This window comes from Nelusetta ayraudi, unplaced genomic scaffold (genome assembly GCF_046127955.1).
Source record: "Nelusetta ayraudi isolate G7.1 ecotype Tasmania unplaced genomic scaffold, CSIRO-AGI_Nayr_v1 ptg000006l, whole genome shotgun sequence".
NCBI classification, from domain to species: domain Eukaryota; kingdom Metazoa; phylum Chordata; class Actinopteri; order Tetraodontiformes; family Monacanthidae; genus Nelusetta; species Nelusetta ayraudi.
This window is the reverse complement of record NW_027466056.1, coordinates 3301969-3325000: the sequence shown is the minus strand read 5'-3', so window position 1 is coordinate 3325000 and position 23032 is coordinate 3301969. Positions and strand designations below refer to the sequence as shown.

General features: G+C 46.8%; 1 protein-coding gene across 7 annotated transcripts in view; it reads left to right on the top strand.

Annotated features, from left to right (window-relative positions):
• Positions 1-19497, top strand: part of LOC142881563 (R3H domain-containing protein 1-like) — a 41262-nt gene extending 21765 nt beyond the window's left edge. For 3 of the 7 annotated variants that reach the window (XM_076015950.1, XM_076015916.1, XM_076015925.1), the window contains 20 exons: positions 870-929; positions 1627-1767; positions 1873-1981; positions 2245-2340; positions 2861-2886; positions 2992-3045; positions 3847-4106; positions 5814-6065; positions 6297-6394; positions 6851-6991; positions 9269-9658; positions 9745-9874; positions 12299-12447; positions 12967-13118; positions 15469-15572; positions 16617-16834; positions 17413-17608; positions 17975-18072; positions 18203-18274; positions 18392-19497. In XM_076015950.1, the coding sequence (XP_075872065.1) occupies positions 870-929; positions 1627-1767; positions 1873-1981; positions 2245-2340; positions 2861-2886; positions 2992-3045; positions 3847-4106; positions 5814-6065; positions 6297-6394; positions 6851-6991; positions 9269-9658; positions 9745-9874; positions 12299-12447; positions 12967-13118; positions 15469-15572; positions 16617-16834; positions 17413-17608; positions 17975-18072; positions 18203-18274; positions 18392-18397 (2752 nt within the window). In that variant the 3' untranslated portion in view covers positions 18398-19497. Of the gene's footprint in view, positions 1-869; positions 930-1626; positions 1768-1872; positions 1982-2244; positions 2341-2860; positions 2887-2991; positions 3046-3846; positions 4107-5813; positions 6066-6296; positions 6395-6850; positions 6992-9268; positions 9659-9744; positions 9875-12298; positions 12448-12966; positions 13119-15468; positions 15573-16616; positions 16835-17412; positions 17609-17974; positions 18073-18202; positions 18275-18391 lie in introns of those variants that run through there. The other 4 variants (XM_076015945.1, XM_076015935.1, XR_012925603.1 and 1 more) reach the window with 4 other exon arrangements.
• The last annotated feature ends 3535 nt before the right edge of the window (positions 19498-23032 follow it).

Sequence of the window (23032 nt, the reverse complement as noted above, 5' to 3'; positions counted from 1 at the left end):
TTCACGGAAGAGCAAAGACACGCTGTCACCCGCTGACATTGCGCCCCCTTGTGGGAGGCCGGGTCAGCGTCTTTGATTAGACGTTGGATGCGAAACGACCAAAGAGCAAAAAGTCATGAAATGTGCGGCAAAAATGTCCGCGACGCAACTCCTGAGACACTCAAAGAGTCTTTGGAGAGTTTTGCAGAAGGTATTTCCTTGCAACACAAAATCTGCCTGGAAGTAGATTTAAAATGACGAAAGAAATCTTAAAGCATCCGTTGAAAACACTCCTGTTTTCTCTTTTTTTTGCACACAATTATCCGCACAACAATTTGCACAAAAAAGCCATTCATATGAAACTTAAAAATAAAGAACATTACGATGACTGATTGCCATTTCCTGCTCAAATTTGTCAAATTTCCAAAATGCTTGTGTTGCGTGTCAGCGCTCAAACGCTCCGTCGCGCAACACACACACACACACACACACACACACACACACACACACACACACACACACACACACACACACACACACATACAGCCCAACTTCTTTGATCATCCATCCTGTTTCAGAGGATGCATTTTGTGTCCTTCCCTTCATGACCAAATTCAGATAAATCCAATCTGTATATTTTCAACCTGTTATATTCTGTACATACTAATGCCGATGTATATTTATTCATTTTTCACGATTTCATACCTGCACTACCTAGCAACGGTAGTAGCAACTATGTATACATATATTTCATATAACTTTGTGTGTCTATACTGTGCATTCATTGTATTTAATTGACTGCTAAGCTGTGAATTACAGAACTGCATTTCGCTGCTCTGAACTTGTGACGTGCAATACGGCAATAAAGTTGAATTCTTCCTTCCGCACAGGGATCGCATCATGCTGCTGAAGCTGGAACAGGAAATATTGGACTTCATCAGCAATAAAGAGTGAGCCACAAGTTCACCATTCTGATACTTTTTCTTCCCCACTAATGCTCATCAACTGGGTCAAGGTGAACTAGCTGGAGCTGGAGTTCTGGAGGTTCTGGTAGCCGCTCCGGGCTTAACGGCGCCCTCCACTGACCCCAGAAGCACTTTGAAACTTTTTCAAAACACAGTGCTGGGCTGATTTGCCCTTACAAGGTAAAACAGGGGCTAGCTTGCTAGCTCAGGCATGGGCAAACTATGGCCCGGGGGCCATATGCGGCCCGTTAAGCTTTCTAATCCGGCCCACTGAACTTGAAACTATATTAATAAACCCTATTAATGTTTTGGTTTCCCTGCGTTTTTCTGCCACAGTGGTGACGACGATGATATCCTGAAGAATAAAATAACTGAGCCAATTTGACATTAAAGCAAGTTGTTTTCTGCACACCCCATGATATATATTTTTCCTCCTATGAGGTGGCTCTCCAAAACACTCCATCCCGCTGCTCCTGCTCCAGCGCCTCTGTCAGATGTTAACACCCATTGTGGTTCCACCAGTCAAAAAGTTAGCCCATCTCTGCGCTGGGTCATGAAACAGACGCATCTCTTCTACATCAACCACCCCTTCCTCCCGACTGCACTTTACATCCACACACACACACACACACACACACACACACACAGGTGGCACCAACGCTGTCGTCCCGCCTCCCTGCAGGAGCCAGAAGAGGAAGTTCCCGCCCATGACGTCCTACCACCGGATGCTGCTGCACCGCGTGGCCGCCTACTTCGGCATGGACCACAACGTGGACCCCAGCGGGAAGTCGGTGGTCATCAACAAGACCTCCAGCACCAGGATGTGAGCGCCGCCGCCGCCGTCCGCACTGCAAGCCGACGGGGCAAAATGAATTCTTTGTTTTAAGATGAAACCTGATTTTTGTCTTTTCCCTCCTCCGATCGACAGACCCGATCAGAAATTCTGCGAGCACATCAAGGACGACAGGACGGACGACTTCCAGAAGCGCTACATCCTCAAGCGAGACAACTCCAGCTTTGATCGCGACGACAGCTCGGTGGGTGCGCGGTGGAGTTTTTTCTCTTCCTTTTTCTTTCCCTGCACGATGATGGTGATTATGTTTTCTTCCCTCCCTCCCTCCCTCCTCTTCCTCTCCCTCAACCAAGCTGTCACTTTCATTCCTGACATGTTGTGGAGGGGTACGGGGCGGGGGGGACAATCTGGCGTCCCTGACATTGCTGCTAAAGAAGCGTGTTTTTGTGTGCGCGCATGTGTGTGTGTGTGTGTGCGTGTGTGCGTGTGTTTGCGCGTCCTTGCCAGATCCGAATGCGGCTGAAAGCCGACAAGAGGAGCAAATCGATGGAGGAGCGGGAGGAGGAGTACCAGCGAGCCAGGGACAGGATATTTGCGCACGATGTGAGAGATCAGTTTTTCTTTTTTCTTTTTTGCGGAGGCGGGAACGGGGGAGGGGGAAGGGGAAGGAGGAGGTGGGTGGGAGGGAGCACAAATCTTTGTGTCGTTTCTATTCATGTGCAAATGTCGGTAGATTCCTCGCGAGCAATTACTGCTGCTGGATTTAACATTTCTCCCTTTTAACTCTGTTAAACCAGCCCGGCTTTGTGGCCAGTTTATACACATGTAGTTTATATATATGTATACACGCGCGCGCACACACACACACACACACACACACACACACATATATTTATGTAAATTATTTTAATTTGGCAGCGAGGCATTTTAGGGCAGTTTCACGTTTTTAAATAAAACTCAACAAAAAAAATAACATAAATGAAATGTTATATATGAATAATAATAATAATAATAATAATAATAATAATAATTAATTATTGTTGTTATTATTATTGTTATTATTGTTTTAAAATCAAAAGCTGTGATTTGTCTGCAGCCCTGTAATACCTCCTCTCGCCCACAGGGTGACCACTTCGTACTAGACAGGAGGTGAGTCCCCCCCTCCCCCCAAGCCTCTCCCAACTTGGCCCCGCCCATCGCCCTTTTTTCCCTGACCCCTATCTCTCTCTCTCTCTTTCTCGCTCGCCCCGGCAGCGCTCAGGATGAAGACGGCTGCATGAGCACCCAAGAGAGGCGTCAAATGTTCAGGTACACTGTGTGTGTGTGTGTGTGTGTGGGGGTGTGGGTGTGGGTGTGTTCACAGTTTGCAGTCTGGATATTTAGTATTTTAGTTCCCAGGTTTAAAGATTAAGACAAATAATAATAATAAAAAAAGATGTAACAAGATCATTTTCAACACTTTTCTTCTACAGTTGATTTTGATTCAGTTTAGAAAAAAGCTACGACGCGTTGAAGCCAGGTTACATTTTTTTTAACCAGGAGCACAGTGGCGCCCCCTAACAGTGGCGCCACTGGAGACCAACTATAGCAAAGTAATAAATATTTAACATTTCCTCTCATTTTCACCGTATTACTAATCAATACCTTCACTATAAATGCAGAAAGTGCAACATTTTAAATGGACAAATTTCTGACCAGCAGCAAAATACATTTAATCAAATCAAATTTGCAGTTCACACTCGTACGAGTCGATGGAAAATGTACAAACCCTCTAAAATTTTAGGGGGCAAAATACGACCACTGGGGGGCAGTGTGGAGGCTATTTAGGATTCTTTTGAAGATGGATTGTTGACTCAAACAGCTCAGCAACTGACGTTAAAGCACATGGTTTTTTTTTACAATATAGCCCATGATATATTTTTCCTCCTATGAGGCCTCCACCCATCTGCTCCTGCTCCATCCTCCTCGGTCAAATTTTTAGAACCCACTGCGGCCCCACCCGTCAAACAGTTTGCCCATCCCCGAGCTAAATCCTGATGACCTCTTGTACTTTTAGTTTAAATAAAGCTCTTCCAAAAAAAAAAATAACCTCACCCCCCACCACCCCAGGTTGCGAGCCGGCCGCTCGGCCGCCAGCCGCCAGAGCAGCAGCTCCGAGACGGAGACGCTGGCTCGGCCCGGCGAGCCGCGGCCCTGGAGCAGCACCGACAGCTCCGACAGCTCCCACCGGGTGGCGCCGCCGCCACGGCCGCAGCGGCCCGCCATGGCCAAGGCCAGCAGCTTCAGTGGCGTGCCTGGGCTGGGCCTGCTGGCCCGTGGAGACAGCAGCGCCAGCAGCAGCAAGAGCACTGGCAGGCTCTCCAAGACGGGTAGGACGCTCACTCAATGTATGAAAATGCGGGAAAATTTTTTTTTGAAATAAATTGCCGAGACGTCACGTGACCACAGCCGATGAACACCCGTGGCTCTCATTTGCATCTTGGTTCGACCTTCACGGTTCTTGCTGAGGAATCGCTGAGTTTTCTTTTCACAGCAATTGTCCGTTTTTTTTCTTTTTTCTTTTTTTTTTTGGAATGTCACTGGAATTATTGCACCGTGCATAAAAAGGTAATAGATCCGGCCTCCCCTCCCTGTTGCCACACTCCCTCTTCACGTTTCAATCAATTAGTGGCAGGTAGGCAGCAGTAGCCTTGGACGGGCTAGTTCAGCTAGCCTGCAAGCTAACAACACAAAACACTGAGACAGGTAAAGTGAAGAAGAGGGAAGAGCAGGAGGAAGAGGAGGAGGAGGAGGAGGAGGAGGAGAGTGGAGTTGGGTCCCAACCACAAACCCAGCTGTGTCACTTGACTGGTTGCGAACAAAAAACCCAACAGAAAAAGCCAGTAAGAAGCCCTGGAACAAAGCTCCCAGTTTGTCTCTATCAGAGGCGGCAGGGAGGAAATCCTCTCTTGGCCTCTCGCTCCCCGTTTTGTTCGCTGCCACTTCTCCCGGCGCTTCCTCGCTTTTTCTCTTGTTGTTGCCGCTGTTGTCGGTTTTTCTGTGCGTGTGTGCAGTTGTTTACTCGGCGGCTGGCTGCCCCGGCGCTCCTGTTCCAGGAGCTTTAAGACGAGCCGACTCTCTGTTTTGCTTTTTGTTTTTCTGCCCTCCTCCCTCCGAGCGCCAACGCTCTGCTGTAAGAAGCCTTTTGTCGTTCAGCGGCAGCGCCACTGAATTATTTTGTGAAACTTTTCTCGCAAATTTTCTCCGTTTGCATTTTCAATGTTTTTCAAACCATGACCAGAGAGTTTTTGCACATCTTTGGATTAAAAAAAACCCGCATGTGTGTGTTTTATATATACATATATATACACATCTATAAACATATCTACACATATACATTTTAATGGGTTTCTAAGTTTTAAACAAAAAATAATTAGCTGCCTTTGGTTTGTGGACGAGCCGGTCTGGTCGAGCTCAGGGTGTCAGAGGTCAAAAGGTCAAGTAGCACTTGCACCTTCATGTGACGCCTCCTAATTACAATCAAGAGTCAGAATCCCTCCCTGCGGTTAATAATAGGACCAAATCCACTGGTCTATGCTGGTATTTCATTTATCCGCAACTTGGAATATAAAGTACAAAATCAAATAATGTGTGAGAAAAGTTTCTGTAATCGCAAAAAATGTAGATGTAAATGCAGGAAATTTTTGATTCAATTTGAACTTTAAAGGACAAGGAAAAATGTATATCAACAATCTGTCTGCTGAATAAGACAAATGGAGCTTTTTAAAAGGCCGTCAGCACAGAGATGGCTCCTGATGCGTTCAAGTGCAAAAAAATTCCCAAAAAACTACACTTTTTTTTGGAACATTGGCCCCGCCCCCAAAAAGAGAGGATGGAAAGAACAAAAAAAAAAAAACGCAATAAACAAGAGCCGCTTCAAACGACAGCTAAGTGCTTATCGAGCTGCCAATCAATCACAGACGGTGGTGCCTTCAAGGACCTGCACACCAAAGCCAAAATCCCCGCTGCAGCCATCAAAGATTCTCACGAAGGAAGTGGAACCACCGACTGACTTCCTGTTTCCTGTCCCCCCGCAGGTTCCGAGTCCTGCAGTAGCGTGGGCTCCTCCTCCAGCTCCTTGTCCCGCCCCCAGCTGCCCCTCCCCGCACCACCGCCCGCCTGGTCCACTGTCCCCAGCCTGCCTCTGATTGGCCCACCGCCGCCCCCGCCTAGCGACGCTGTCAAGACCGTCCTGCCCTCTCAGCAGCAGCAGCCACCCAACCAGGAAGTGGCCAACTACTATGTCCTGCCGCTGGAGGCCTCGGGGATCCTGGTTGGCCCGCACGCAGGTGAGCAGGTGCCACGTGATTGGTTCCCTAACCCTAACCCATCTGTGGGAGGGCGGGGCCAAATGCCAACAGTCAATAACTGAAAAGCTGGGGAAAAAATGTCCAGGACAAGAACAACCTGTAAATATTTGCACGCTTGTAGCCTGAACTTCAGGCTTCAACTCTGTTGGCTCTCGGGGCTCCGCCCACTTTGACTCCACCCACCCACTCCGTCTCTTGTCCCCCTCACAGGCAAATCCTTCATCCACTCCGACTCGGTGGTTTACAGCAGAAACCAGCAGCATGGGAAGTCCCAGCAGCAGCCGGCAGCCAATCACCTCCACTCGCAGGTCAGTCAGTGGGCGGGGCCTCCAGTGACTTTAACTGGGCTAACTGAGTGTGTGTGTGTGGTTAACCAGGGCGAGAGCTGACGGCGGGGACAGCAGGAGTCTCGCTAAGCTGTAGCTTAGTTTATCTTCTGTAGCTTAGCGAACACAGTTTAGCGCCTGGGATGTGTAACAGATAAATATGTGACAATGATTGAGGTTAAATCCAAATTCAAGATAAAAAAAAAACGTGGACAGTTTCTAAACACGTTTACAGATATCTAGCTAGCCTGCTAGCGCCACTTCTGGCTGCTGGGGGAGTTGTTGCTGCAGCGAGATGCTAACCTTTGGGCAAACTGACCTGCACTTGACCTTAGCAGGCGAGGTCAAGGCCACGCTGGGCCCCCCCCGGCCCCCCGTCCCCCCGTCCCCTCCGGTTCTCACCCTCTATCCTCCCTCCTTCTCTTCTTCTCTCCTCAGCCGGTCTGTCCTCCTCTCCAGCTGTCCTCTGAGCCCCTCCACCACCTCCACCACCACCACCACCACCCAGTGCTCTCGTGTCCTCTTCCTCCTCCTCCGTCTCAGTTCCTGCCCGTCTGTCCTAACCAGCAGTTCACTGTGGTACTGATCTTTCCTTCCTTCCATCCATCCACCCTCTTTAACGTGTCCACCCTCCTTCAATCGCGCCATTAATGCTTTCCAGTATTAATCCTGCTGTTATCTCACCTTTGCAAACTTCGAGAAGTCCCCCCCCCCCCCCACCCACCCCCCACCCATCACCTCATTAAACTATTCCAGTCCAGAGGCTAATTTTGGCAAGCAAGGTGTATCTAAATCCAGCAGGGACCTTTCATTTTTTTTTTTTTTTTTGGATTGCGCATTCGCTTGACCTCATTTCTGACCCGGTTCTAGTCAAAGACACGTCCGCGTGACTAATTACGGCCCCAGAAAAAAGCTCCATCAATATTTAATTCATCGACAGATGTTGCTGCTGAATAATCCATGGCTGAATTTTTTTTTTAATCATTATTTTAAAAAAACAAAACAAAAACAACAAAAAAAACACTACCATAGCCCCTCCCCCAACATGCAACAACATATCAGAAGTGACCCGAACCGATGATTCCAAGTCTAAATGACACCCGGCGGGTGGTTTGATTTCAAACTTGATCCAATTAGTTTCAGCTAAAAACGAGCAGTGGCTTCAGAACAGCCGACGGCCCCCTGCTGCTGCAGCTACTGCGACTGGCACCACACTGATCTGCGCTAATTTAATAACCACAAGCTGTGACCCTTCATCCCCGACTTGGACGAGTTCATGGGTGTGAATCAACTCGTTAGCGGAGCGGTGAGCAGGAAATCAGAGCTTAGAGCAGAGGTTGGCAAACTCTCTCACAGGTGGGGACTGAACGCGTTGTAAAATTTGACCGAGGGAGCCGGAGCAGGAACAGATGGATGGAGTGCTTTGGTGACCCACCTCATCGGAGGAAAAAATGTATCACGTGATGCAGGCCGGGGCGATAAATCGATTTTATCGATTAATTCCAGTTTTTAGTTTAGGTCGATTTTTTTTTTTGTAATGGAAATGGAGCTTTTATTGAAATGCGCCACCAACGCTCTCCGCTGCGCTCCCGTAGTTCAGATGGGCTCCGATGTCACTGCTGCGACAACGCGACAAAACAGCACGGTGGCGATGAGAGATGAGTTTGTTCTGAAGAAAGGCTACGTGTCTTCGGCTGCGTGGAATTGGTCCGAGCTCGCGGAGTCAGACGCAGAACAAACAACGCCCCGCTGTAAAATGTGTTTGAAAGGTAGTGCGGCCAAAGTGCTACCGAACTTATTGCAGCACCTCAGACAGAGGCATGCTGCCGAGTGGGGAAAGCGTCGCTCCCTACGCAGTGAACAAGACCGCAGCGGTCCAAGCGCCACCAGCAACAAACGACCTGCCGTCTTGAAAACATTTACAAACTGTACACCGTAATATAAGAAAGAGCCTCAGATGCAATCACAGATGCAGTCGCGATTTATATTGCAAGAGATATGGTGCCCATTAGAGTTGCCAATCGTCCCTTAAAATACAGAAATTTGTTTGTCCCGTGTTTCCGAGGTTGTCTTGAACGTAACTTTATTTTTGACGCAAATTCACGTTCGTTTCCGTAGAGTTTGCGTTCATCACCGCAATCTACATTGCTGCAAGCAATGCCATTGCGCAACCCATTCACAACAACTGTAAAACAACTTTAACAACTGTAATTCTGTACTTTATTGATTGTTGTGTAGAAATAAGCTCAGTTAAAAGACTTCCATACAATCTCAACATTCATCTTCTTTCTAATGTCTATTGGTAATAAAGCAGTTCAAAACTATTTTTGAAACCCTGTTTTAAGTTATGATTTAATAGCCATGGCCCTAAGCATGGATTTTAAGTAGGGTGGAAATAAATCGATTTGATTTGAATCGTGAATTGGATTTTTAGTGGAAAAAAGTTGGTGATTTCTTTTTTTGGCCATATTGCCCAGCCCTAATGGGATGTGTAGAAAACGTGGCTAATGCATTAAAACAAAATTAGTGTCTTTTAAACCCCACTGTATTTAGCTCTTTCTTGAAATTACTCTGAAAATACTGAAAAAATGGATGATATACAGCTATTTTATGAATTACTGACTATTAATATAATTGCTTCAAGTTTGGAAGGCCGGATTAAAAAGCTTTACGGGCCGTATATGGCCCCAGGGCCTTTGTTTGCTCACCCCAGGCTTAAATCATCATCACGTGTCAGTGGATGTTTATTTAAATCATTACAACCGTTTTATCATTCTGCATAAACTACTGCAAATGAAAGGACTTTTTTTTGTTATCAGCCATGAGTAACCGGTAAACGTCGATCTGTGTCTCCAGCCCGACGCCCTCAACGCCCACTTCAGTCACATGACCCTGGGGGGGCAGCAGCAGCAGCAGCAGCAGCACGGCGAGGGCGGTGCCACGGCCCCAGACGGCCGACACTACCCCGCCGCCCTCTACCAAACTCCGCCCTCCTCCTTGGTCCTGCAGGGAGCTCCTCCTGCTCCTCTTCTTCCTCCTCCACAGCAACAACAGCAGCAGCAGCAGCAGGTGGCTGACTACATGGTGGCGGGGCCACCAGGTGGACACCCGGGGGTGCTGCAGGGTCAGCCCATCCCGCTGCAGAGCCCCGGTCTGAGCCACACCTACCCAGCGCTGAACCTGCAGCTCCTGCAGCAGCAGCAGCAGCAGCAGCAGCACAGCTACGTCCAGCCGCCCGTCCAGCAGGTGGCGACAGCACCGATCACACCACTAATCCTTTCACCACGTTGCAATTTTCTGTTCTTGCAATTAACGTTGATGTTCTCCTCCAGATGTCGGCCTGTTACTGCTCGTCTGCCCAACACCTTCACTGCTCCACCCACCAGCAGCACCAGCAGCAGCAGCACTACCGGTCCTCCATCTATAACTACCCTCAGAATCCAAACCTTCCCCAGCAACAAGGTACAAACACCAGACACGGCCTCCATCAGCAAATGTTTGTGGTATCACAATGATGAAATACTTTTTCATCCTTCTGGGCAACATGAAAATTGAGACAAGATGAATTTGTAGTTTTTTCCTGTGTTATTACCGTCAGTAAATTGAAACAGAACTACACTTCCCATCATGTCATTATCTATCACACTCCAACCAACAAGCTTTCAGAAACGATACGATTATACAGTAAATGGTCACACTAATTGTTATGCTAATTCTCTTGCTCCTGAGATTCTGGTATAGTTGCATGTCCCAGTGTTTACAGATACTTGAAAGGCTTCCACATCCCTACTTGTATCCAAATCTTGTTTAAATTGGGCACTTTTTTTGACACAAATGATCCCGAATTCCACGTTTCCAGCTTTTAAAAAAATACAACACACTTACTCATTAATCCCACACCCTTTTGAAAGTAGTTTCTCATGAGAGGGACAAGGTTTTTCTTCCCCTTCCGTTCTTTCTTCTCAGTTTTGTTTGATTTCGTCGAGCGCACCACTTGATCATGCAGGTTCCCCGTTGGTCTTGGTTTCCTTTCGTCGCTGCAGGAGTTCAGTTTGTTAGCTACCCTCAACCTGCGCTCGCGTTCTCGCACGCACGCACACACAGGGGGGATTTGTACAGGAGGCTGCGGCACTATTCTGTCATCTGTGGACAGTGAGCGAGCACCGGCCTCCCCTGCTGGGGAGCCGGAGCCGCAGACAGCCGACAAATGAAGCTGACCTACAAAGGCAGAGGACAGCAATTATTCCCGAGAGGAGAGGGGGGTAGAATCACCTGTCTTGCGTCTGAATTAATGAAAAAAAATGTATAGGGCCGAGCAAAAGTGAGAATGAGATGGACGGAAATTCCTCAGAGGATCTTGCGAAGGTTTCCGTGAGTAGCGGCGGTACGACACTTCCTGTTGATGGAAAATATCTGTGAGGGTTGGACCGTCACTCTGTTGATGAGTAACGGGATCGGACCCGTTCTTTCAACGTCGTTGGTTGTTTTAAGCGCGAAAGAGTGCATAAAAACACAAAAAAAAGTGTTTTAGCCAAACTGCGAAAGGCTCATTCACCAAGACGATTTTTATGCTCATTTGAGGCTTTCAACACTGCTTTGGATTACGAAATAAGATGTTGCGGCCGTTGTCTAGTTCAGTGGTCTTGTGGAAGAGTGTCTCCCCTGAGATTGGTAGGTTGTGGGTTCCATCCCCGGCCAGGTCATGCCAAAGACTGTGAAAGTGGTACCCATTGCCTCCCTACTTGGCACTCAGTATTCGGGGTTGGAATTGAAGACTTGGATCACCCATTGATTCCCGGGCGCGGCACCGCTGCTGCCCACCGTTCCTTCAGGGTATGGGTCAAAAAAGGAGGACAGATTTCGCATCCTTTGGGATGTGACAATCACTGGGACTTAAACTTTAACTTTGATGTAGCCTGCAGCCATTGCTAGCTAGGACTTCAAGGACGATCACAAGCTATCCTAGTCGACAGTCGTACCGGTAAACCGCCCCTAAATTCTCAACTTATACCACCCTCTACCTGCCTGCCTACTGTTGTCAACGAGGCAGCTGAAACTTCGTAGCTCCGAACTGGAGAGTCGGGACCCGGGGCCGGGACGCTGTTTGAGAGGCCTGTACGAATCTCACAGTGAACCGGTCTCTTTTCCCGCCCCTCATTCCTCTCCTATCCTATCCATTCCCGCTGGGATGGAAATCACCCTGAACTCTTTCCTGTGACCGTCATAAATGCGACGACAATGTCCTTCCGTCTTCTAAAATGGCGTCTCCCATTTAAAGGCGCCCACCAAACTGAAACAAACCTCCGCAGGGGTTTTCCGGAAATCGCAATCACTTCACGCTCGGCTAGCAGGCGGTTGGAATGTCGGAGGACGACTAAGGCTGGATAAAAATAGCTCCACCCCCTCCGCCGTCCGCTCCCATTGTCTCTGCGGTGGTGGAACCTTCCCGGCGGCGGCGCGCAAGTTAGAGAGGACACCTTGACAAAAGGACGGACTCTCCTTTTGTCAGCCGCGTTACCGCAATCCGTTCCCAGAGGGTGGCGTTCACCTTGGCATTTGGAGGGACTTGGCTACACCCACTGTGGAAAAACCGAGTCTGCGTGACTTTGCATCCGCTTCCCAATTAGCAAGTCTGGGAGTAGTGCACTGCCCTCTGCTGGCGATCGGAATCGCTCGTTTAGGCGGATGTCTTTTTTTTTGCAGGTAGGAGAAGACAACTCGGCCTCATCGGGGGTAAATTCAATATATTGACTTTTTCCCTTCGACTCCCAAGGCCTCGAGCCTCTTTGACTCCTTGTTTTCTTATCCCCAGATCCTTCAGATCTTCTGCTGCTCCTCTAATCTTGCCCTTATATAGTTTTTCCTTTGTTTACACCATCTCCGCAGTGCACCAGGCCCTGCTGCCTAACCCCGCGTCCTCTGGCTACCAGACCCTGGTGGGCGTGCAGCAGCCATCCCCCGGTGGCCAGCCCAGCAATATGGGCAACCAGGTGCAAGGTGTGATGGTCCAGTACCCTCCGCTTCAGTCATACCAGGTACAGTTAACAAAGCGCATTTAAAAGGTCCAGTGTGTAATAATATAGCCACCGTAGTTCACTGGCAAGCTCGAGGGGAAGGGGGGCAGCCAAGCAGACACCAGCCAGAACGGTTCTTATTTGAAAATAAGAATATACATAGAACAAGGGTCATGCTTCTAGTGTCTGCTCGTTTCTTTAAATGAACCAACAGAGAAAAAGGTATCCAGGTTTGTGTGCGCAGGCCACTGTAGTTCACTGGCAAGCTCAGGAGGCGGCGGAAGAGTGAAAGACGCTGCAATCTAAAATGTAACCACTAGATGTCGCTGTTTTCTCTACAAAATCTCCAAATATTACACACTTGACCTTTGAATGTCACTGGTAGATGTGCATGGCGTGAAAAAGTGCAAAAAACTCCATAAAGCGTCTTAGTCTGCTATTCAAAGCACACCAATGCCACTTTTCAGAGAATCTTGATTGACTCCCATCTTGACGCTTCTGTGAGTCAGTTTCCTTCTTCTGCCTTGCTTCTGCCAGCAGGTTTCCGTGCCGCCGCTGCCACAGCAGCAGCAGCAGGCGTACCAGCAGCCTGTCTTTGTCTCTTGTCAGCCGGGTGCCCAGGGGCCACTGGCCGTGGCCGGCGTGCAGCCCTGCTACGGTCTGCTGCCCGCCAACCAGCACACCACCATGAGGTAATAGAAACATACCGACAGACCGGAAAAAATCTTAATTGCTTGTTTTTCTTCCCTTGGGGAGGCTCAAACTTAATCGATATTTTTGACACGAGTCGGCGTCTACGGGTCATTTTCGTCCCGTTAATTAACCACCCCCCCCCAATCCCCTAAAAAAGTGCATATTTAGCACTCTGTTTACAGCCCTCCCTCACCGCTTCGTTGTTCCTTCTGAGTTTGCTTGAGTGTGGGAGATACAGAACGTTCGGAAAGGGGTTGATCGTGAACCTGGGGACCGGGTTACCGGTACCCTTGGTGACATCACAAAGAGCTGCATGCGCTGAAAAGTGCAGCAGGCGGGAAGGACTTTGTACGCTCGTTTTTGTCAGAAAATGTAAATGAAGTAAATTCAGCGTCATCGGTGACCCTTAATAAAACCGGCTTGGGTTGAGTTAGTTTAAGTTAAAAAAAAAAAAAAAAAAGTTTAAAAAAAGCTGCTTGAATGGGGCCAATGCTGGTGGATGCGACCTACAAACAGATTTTCCAGAGTCTCACCGCTGAAGGTGTCTCTTATTTATAGAGCCGACGAGCCCGAGGAGCGAATCTGCCCCCCCCAAAGCAGCCAAGGTCATCTTTGCTCACCGCGGGGAGAGAGGGGGGTTGGGTTATTACCAGCGAGGCGCCCTGATGGATGTCGTACTCAGTCGGTCAGCCTCTCTGAGCACCGCGGCTGCTTCCCTCCCTTGGCCGGCTCTCATTAGAAGCAGATTGATGGAACTAGTTCACCGCAAAAAGGCAAACACGCCATTAGTTTCGCACCTCCGCGGGCTCCCACGCCCCACCCCTGATCAATCTGGACAACTGGCGAGAGCATCGACGGTGGACATGGGCGCCCCCGCTAAACCCCCCCCCCCCATGTATCTTTACCAGCAGTAGAACAATGCAGAGACAATGCATGCTGGAAACAAGGCTGCGTTTGTAGGGCAGCTGTGCAAATGATAAATGCAGCAGCAGCGGCTTCAGTCTGGTCCCACCAGCCCCCCCCAGCCCCCACACTTCCCACAAGCTGTGGGCAAGTCCCTGCAGGCAGGTCGCTCCAGCAGATGGACTAGAAGCTGGAGTTGTTGTTTTTTTTTATTACTATTATAATATTCAGGCAAGGAGGATTTAAAGGCCCAGTGTGTAAAATTTGGCTTCATTTGTGATGTTTTGTGATTTGTGTTTTTATATCGGTAAAAGTTTAACTTATAGGCCATAAATACATTAATAAAAGTGTGTAATCGCAGTGCAATAAAAGTAATTTGTTTTTTCTTTAGGTACGGAGTTCCTACTTAAGCGAAAGACAGCTACAATCTAAAAATATAACCACTTGATGTCACTGTTTCTTCTTAAAAATATCCACATATTACACACTTAACCTTTAACTAAGAGACAGATCTGCAGAGAGGCTCAGCTTTTAAGGGAACATTAAAGGAGTAATCTTCAGAATTACCTTCAGAGTTTTTGACTACACCAACTAAACGATTACAACCAAACAAATACAAATGCTGTGTTTCCAAACGACAGCAGCCACCAGTGGAATATGGTCCTTCACTTCGCAGGACTCAAAGAGTTCTCTTTGAACGTGACTTGCTTTTTAGCAAACATCCTTCGGATTGATATACACGATTTAGGGATTATAGTTGTGTGTTGTGTACATCTATGAATGAAGCAAAATAAAAGCGAGTTCCACAATTTCGACAAAGTACAATTGCGACTTGCAGGTGTTTCCATTGACTGGTGGAAGCGCATAAACTGTAATTCTTGTAAAATCCCGTCCTGCGAGACCCCACTTTGAGGGGGATGGAGGTACAAAACATTTGGTGATAAATCTGCATTTCGATGTCAAGAGGGCTCCCCAACCCTAACCTCCATCCAAACATAACGTGCCATTTTCACCTGAAGTGAACTGGTCACGTGACCCAGTAAGTCAAGTCCGCTGACGTGCAAATGCGGAAAAAGTGTTTCCATGACACTTTAACGATACACTGAACCTCTATATTCATGCGTCTGAAAAACCACCTGATGAGAGCATAAAAACCTTTTACTGATGTTTGAGAGGTTTTTTTCAAAGTGTAGGTGTTTCCCTGACCAGTTTTTTAATGCGATACTTAGGTTTTGCTCAACTCTCGGGGGAATGGAAATGCAGTTTATGACTTCACTTCCTCTTGAGACTTCCGCTGCTAACCCAACCCCCCATTTGACGCAGTACGCTAAAAAACTACAAAGAATAAGAATTAAAAAAGCAAAAGCAAAAGAAGAACTCGGGGGGGCCAAACACGTTCTTATCTGACTTTCTTTCTCCCCCCCTACTTCTTCTTCTCGTCCACAGCTCCACCGTCAGCTTCCTGCCCACCCAGGTGATGGAGCAGCTCCAGTTCCCTCAGACGCCGCCCCCCTGTGTCTCCCAGCAGCACCCAGGCCAGCAGTACGCAGGTGCGAGCCGCTATGCATTTTCAACGCGCAAGTGTTCCGTTCGTGGGCCGATGACCTTTATTATTCACATCCGGCTGTCAGTAATGAGGTCGGAGCGAAGGTCATGCCGCCGGCGTCACCGGTAAACACTTTTTAATTGGCCGAGGCCCCGGCTGAGAAACTAATCTGTGGATTATGTCCGAGCGGTTCCGCCTGCCCGTCCGAGCCAGGACATTGCAAATTCCTGGTGTCTTTACGCAAACAACAATTAGACAGGTGGGAAATACACCTTGTTGTGTATATGCAGTTGGTTTTTTTTTGGTAATTTATTGTTTGTCAAAGTCTTGATTGCGTTTTTTAATTTATTTTTTGAGTGGTATCAGTCACGATAATGCGTAACGAGCTAACAGGATAATTGGATCTCCGGGATTTAGCCGAGGAACGGAGAAGGGTGGTGGTGGTAGGGGTGGGGGGGGGTTATTGCCTCCACGGCTGTTCTCTTATAATCAAGGCACTTAAAAAGCTAATTGCTCGGCGGCTAACAGCGCCTAGTAGATGATGAGGTGAAAGTGCTGAAAAAACACATTTGGGGGAGGTGGAAGAGTGATCCATCACATTCACGATGTCCATAGCTGTATGTTCCATTACAGTTTTTCGCAAAATAAAAGCGATACGTCTAAAAATTTCGACAAATTACGATTTGCAGGCATTTTCATTGAACGGAGTAAAGCGGATGAGCCGTAATCCTCGTAAAATCTCGTCCTGCGAGAATTACGTTTGTTTTTTGTTTGTTTACGTTTGTTTGCTGTCAAGAATGGTTATTATATTTGTCTCTCACTGTAAATATTCCGTCTCATCCTCCGTCCAAACATAACGCCCGATTTTCACTTGAAGTGACCTGGTGTCATGACCCCATACCTCACGAAAAAAGTGTTTCCACGACACTTTTTTGAAGTTTAGGTGTTTGCATTACCAGTTTTTTATAGTGATATTATTGTTTTGCGCAATGCTAGGGGTAAAGGAAACGCAGCTTCTGATTGTGTGTGTGTTTGTGTGTGTGTGCAGGGCTGCTACCCCCTGGTCCTGGTGGTCCTGGCGGCGGCGCTAGCGTGCTAATGCTGCAGATGGCCGCCCCGTCCTCCTGCCCGCAGCCCCGAGCCGCCTCCCCCTGCCAACGGAAGCAGCCCGCCCAGCACAAGCACTCGGGCCCAGAGCAGCAGCAGATTCAGCAGCAGCGAGGGCGGCGGGCCGCTGAGCTCGCGCTGATCGCAGACGGCACCCAGGTACAGACGGCGCCCCCTGGTGTGTAGCGCACAGGGTCACCGACCTTTTTGAACTGCTTTTTGAGAGCTATTTGGTTTCTCAGTTTGCCTTTAGTTATTCATTATTATTATTATTATTATTAGGGACGTCCTGATCCCATCATTTGGATTGGACCAGCATGCTGATTTAGCCGATCTGCGTTCAAAATCCATGATCCAATCCTGAAATATATGTCAATTGACATATATAAATCAGTTTCTCACTGAAGGCATCCAAACTACGTATGAACACACACTATGTAGGAAACAATAAAAGTGTAAAATAACTTCAAACCTTTCATAAAAAACATATTTAGAGTTATTTAACATGTTTTTCTTTGTTGCATAATTACATATATCTTGCTCATATATTTGATTCAGTAGCTATCTCTCAAATTGCATACACACACACACACACACACACACACACAAAGTGGCCTGGAGCTCCGAGCTCGAACCCAATCATGAAACAACCACATTTGCCTTTTTTGAATGAAGCTGTTTTGTCCCCCCCCCGCTCCCTTCCACACCACTCCACACCGCTGGTGTGTTGTGCGTAGAGCAGCTTGCCCTTGTCCCCGGCACTCACTCCCTCCTTGCCCGGCCAGCTGTCCGCCGTCAAGGGCCTCCCGTCAGGCATCTCCTCCATCCCAGTCCTGGCCCACCACCACCACCACCACCTCCACCAGCAGCAGCAGCACCACCACCAGCAGCTCCACCCACAGCTCCCTACAGCCTTCTGCCACAGTGGACAAGGTCAGAGAGCCAACAGGGCGTCACCCTTAATTCTGCAGGTTCAAAAAAAAGCTATGAGATAAATAATGAAATGATTTAGCATTATTTATTAATTTAATTATCCTTCTAAGTAAGTGAAGCACAATAAACTTCAGATTTTCTGCAATTGGTGCAGCACATATTGGGCTAATTGTGAAAAATTTTGAAAAATAAATGTTTGGGTTGTTTGGCTTTTAGGTGCTTTACAGTAAAGCATAAAAAAATTGTGAATTTGAATCGAGACAATTGCCCTTGTTAGTGGCTCCGATATGGAAATAATTCGATATTTAGCCACCTTGGCTTCTCCTTTCTTTCTTTCTCATTGACTTTTCTGCTCTTGCTCCGCAGGTGATCCTCACTACTCCCTCCTGGGCCAACGTCTGCAGTACAAACCCTCCATCAGACCGCCGCTGATCCAACACGCCCACATGGTGGCCAAACACCAGGTGAGGAGCAGCAGCAGCAGCGATAAGAGGGCTAAGGTCGCCTGCAGCTTCACTGATAAAGATGGGCTGATTTTTTTTCTTTTCCCTCCCTCTCTCTCTATCCCCCCCGTCCCTCTCTCCCCCTCTTCAGGGTCCGCTGGGGGTCTGGCGTAGCGGTCAAGGGAGAAGGGCTGGCAGGAAGTCTCTGTCTTCAGACCTCAGTGTAGGTGGAGCCGGGAGGCTCAAGTCGAGCAGCTAATATTATTATTACTATTATGATGAGTAGCAGTAGTAGTAGTCGTAGTAGTAGTAGTATAACGCTGTCATCTGTGTCTTCCAGCAGTGATTGGAGCAGACCCGAACCATGAGGGAGGGTTGGGATTGAGTGGAGGAATCGGCTGCATAGACTCTCCCCCACCACCGTGTGGCGCTCTGGAGAGCGGGAAAAAAAGCCCTCAACTTAGCAGCTTGACTTGCCAGCTGCTAGTAGGACCCGCCCACAATCAGCCCCCGACGCCCTCTGGAGGTGGAGGAGGGGAAAACATACACAGCGTCTGGAGAATGAACCAACGCTCCCTGTTCATTTCTGTTCTTTTTCGCTCGTTTTATTCGCTTTTGCAGCCAGCAGGTCTGTGCAGGGTGAACACTGAGCGCCACCCACCAGTTTGAGCGGGGGTTTATTCTTATTTTTCAAAGTTTTGCGATTAAAAAGGCTGTGACTCAGAAGCCAATCCCCTCCTCTCCCTTCACCCCCACTGAGTGTGGCTTCACTGTGGCTTTTTATTTTTATTTTTTACTTCTGTTCTCATAAACAGCAGGGTTTTTGACGCTAACGTGCCTCTGCTGATTTCTGGTTCTGGAGTGTTGCTGTGCCCTTGAGTTTTTTTAAAAAAAGTGAAGATTTAAAATGAATGAATGAATGAATGAATGAATAAATAAATAAATAAATAAATAAATAAATAAATAAATACGGTCTCTGCTTCAGAAAAAGAAATGGAGAGGGAAAGTGTCCAGTCTCTTTTTAATCTATGGAACCTCAGTATTTCTGTTTTCACACTCGTCCAGTCGGAGCTCAACACTGAATAATGAATGACGCTACCTGAATTATTGACAGTCACTTTTTTTGTACCGAGTGAATGTCGGATTTTTTGCACTGACGCGATGAAGGACACGCAGATGTGGTTTGTATCAGACGGGGTGGGGGAAGGGGAAGGTAGTGTCTGTTGCACTCTGGCAGGCCAACTTTCTTTTATATTTAATTAAAAACTAAAAAAAAAAAATGTTTATATGCACAAGAGAAATGCAATCCAGTTTGTCTACTTGGCTTCTTCTGTTTCATTTTTTTTTTCTCTGTGCGTGAGTGTGTGTGATTCACGAGAGGTGTTGGGACTGCTGTAAGATTTTTTTTTTTGTCTTTTTTATTTGAATAAATAAATGTTTACACCACTTCGTGTTGGCCTCCTGCAATCTGACGGCGTGACCGCAGTCGATCGGATCGTTTCTTCGCAATAATAACCGCAAGTCATTGTGATTTTGCCTTCTGGGCGTCGCCAATTCTATTTTCCCTGCTCAGCGTCTCGGTTTCAAGCTGCACAAACCCGCCACCTGCGTCAGAACGGTGTGGAGCCGAGCGATAGAAGGGAAACAGAGACACCTTGTGGCCGTTTTTTCGCCAAGCGCCTAGATTCGAACGGGCTGCGTTTTGTTGTTTTTTTTGTTGATGCAGCTGCAGGTATATTTATTGATGGTGAAAGACTGCGACTGGAAGAGAGGTTTTCATAAAAATAAAAAAAAATAGAAGTGAGCAGTGGAAGGTAGTGAACAAGGCAGTGGCACAAACACCACAAAAAATATATATTTTAGTTTAATGCCAAATATGACAGATCTTTTTTTAAATAATTAATTTTCTGATCAGGTTCTTTTGCAAATATCTGCAAAGAAAATAGTAAATAAAGTGTGAATACATACTGTATATTAATTTTTTTGCAACCTTAGCACTGATCTATATATGTTTCGCTCCTTGACACAAAAAAATTCCACCTGTTTGCACCACTGACAGGTTTTTGTTGTTGTTTCCTTGTCTTAAAATACCGACGCCCTGAAGTCACCTTGACCCTCTCGCAGTTCAGGTCGTCCCGCAATTTTAGCGCGCGTGAATTATTAAATGTCCCATTGATGGGCAATCCGCTCCCATCGCGCTCTTATTGTAACAGGGGGATTGTTGGCTTTGTAACCTCCTCCGCTGTAAACGTGTCACACTAAACTACAATACTCATCTCACTGACAACAAAAGCAGTTTGAAAAATGGTTTACGTGGTCCATTGTCGTTACGGAACAATACACGTTGGAAACCATGTCAGTTGGAGGACCACATCGAGCATCACAGTGCTGATGCCAAACTGAGGAAAATAACCATCCATCCATCCATCCATCCATCCATCCATCCATCCCTCCCTCCCTCCATCCATCCCTCCATTTTCAATACCCGCTTGTGCTGGAGCCTCTCCCAGCTGTCGTAGGGCGAAGGCAGGGTGACACCCAGGACAAGTCGCCAGTTCATCACAACCACACTAATAAATACAAACAACTCCTTTGCATTTGAGGCTAATACCTCATTTTTGTTCCGTTTGTTGCTTCTAGACCAGGCATGAAGCTTTTCAATGAGGCCCGCTAAACTTGAAACTATATCAATAAACCTTATTAATGTTTTAGTTTGGATGTGTTGTCGGGTCTTCTGCCACAGTGATGACGATGATGATATCCTGAGGAATAACATAACTCTAACTCTTACTTTTAAATAGCAGTAACCGTTTGTACTAGAAAAAAAAACTATTATATTTGTTAATTTTCAGTGTTGAGTCACTTCAACAAAGAGGACGTCAAAGGGATATTTTGTTGTAACGCTTTTGTTCATTTTCAATTGACATTAAGGCACATTTTCTACTTATCTCGTAATATATTTTTCCTCCTGTGAGGTGGCTCACCAAAACACTCCATCCATCTGCTGCTGCTCCAGGCCCCTCTGTCAGATTTAGAAGCCATCGTGGCCCCACCAGTCAAACAGTTTTGCCCAGCCTGCTCTAGACGAAAACACAGATAATCTGCGGTGTTGCAGGCCGCAGGTGAGACAGCGAGAGTCCAAACACTCCTTTCACACGCAAAGAAAAAGAAATGATACAATTAATGAAGATAAACACACTAAATTCTTCCTCCTTCCTGGCAAAAATAAATAATGATTTGCTTCGAAAAGAGGGGTGTGGACTTCAAAACCCTGCAGAGCCGTGGGAGCTGGAGCCGACGAACGACAAGCGCCTAGAAGAGATCGACCTCTAGTGGCCAGAACTGCACCCTGCAATGCACTGCGTTTCCTCAAACCTTGCAGGGGGAAAAAAGAGCAAGACAGTTTGTGTGATATTTTTTTCTATTAACCAGGAACAGAGAAGGATGGAGGCGTTCCGAGGTGAAAATGGCTGTACTTTTATAAACGACCACATGAGGGCGCCGTTGCACCGCAACGTGCTTCAAATTGGTTCAGGTCAAGTGAAGTTTTCTCCCTCTCAGGCCACCGACTGAAGTGAAAAGGCCCCAGAAAGTGACATTGTGAGATGAAGAAGTTTTGCTTCTGCATGATGTTGTTTTTAATTTGGTTTCTTTATCGCGATCCTGTTTTCAACACACTGTGAATAAAAGTGACCTGAGATCGACCGCCGTTGCAGCCATGGTGCGACTGATTTTTTTTTTTTGCATGCAATTTATTGCATTTACGGCAAATAAATTATCTCCCTCTCGCCTCTAACGTTCATATAGATTTATAAATAAAACGTAGCAGCTCTGCTCGCTGTCTGTTTCTATGGCGACTCCTCTCTCTTCCAGTCTGCGCTGCTGATTACAAGTAAACACCGACATCGTCCTCAACGCAGCACAGGAGAAAGTCTTAATGCCGCCCTGACGCATGCACACACACACACACACACACCAAATATCTTAATTACAACGGATAAACTTTCATTTTAAATCATTAAAAATTGCCTTTAGAGAAAGAGTAAGAAATGCTCTGACCATGGAAAGAATCACAACAAGGTTACAACTGCAAACTGTTAGACTTTATGATAAATTGTTTCCAGATTCGAGGTACCACCGCATTTATTTTATTCATTTTATTTTTATTCATTTTAACTGTATTTTTTGTATCCGTATTTATTTTGAATGCAATTGTTCGGATGAAAACAAACATATCTATTCAACATATATCGGAAAGTGCGCAAATGTTAATACATTTTTATGCTGCTTTGGTAACAAATGTGGAGGACTGAGATGATGTAAGAATACATTGCGATGCATCTTTAATCTTTGAGGCAGTTGATGCAACTAAAGTTGGTAATGGTCATAGGTGATAGATATAGCTGATTCAATTACTGTATTAAAACTTAAGCACATAACAATGTCATGGTAAAGATGTAAGGACTGGAAAGTGTATGTATGTGTATGTATGAATGCATCTCCTGAGTGTTTCAATAAAAAAGAAAGTCCCCCCCCCCCCAAAAAAAAGTGCCTTTGTTTGTTGGTGTTCACATAGATGGCCAGTAGGGGGGAGTGTGACTCTTGGTGAAAACAGTGATTTTGGTTCCTTGAGTGATTTGCAGGAGCCTCAGTTTGGCGAAGGGCCTGCAAGACTGGCGGGGAAATGATGTCAGTTGGACGTCTCTGTTGCATTACCTCTCCTCGCACACACATGCGCACACACACACACACACACACACACACACACACACACACACAGCATGTTTTTCCCTCCTCCCTCCACCAATCTGCAATTATTCAAATGAGTTCGGCTCCACAGCCTTGATAATTGATTCATTATGTAAAAAAAAAGAAGTAACACAACCACAATGAAGGCGCACCAACCATCAGTCCTTGTCCAAAGGCACACACACACACACACACACACACACACACACACACACACACACACACACACACA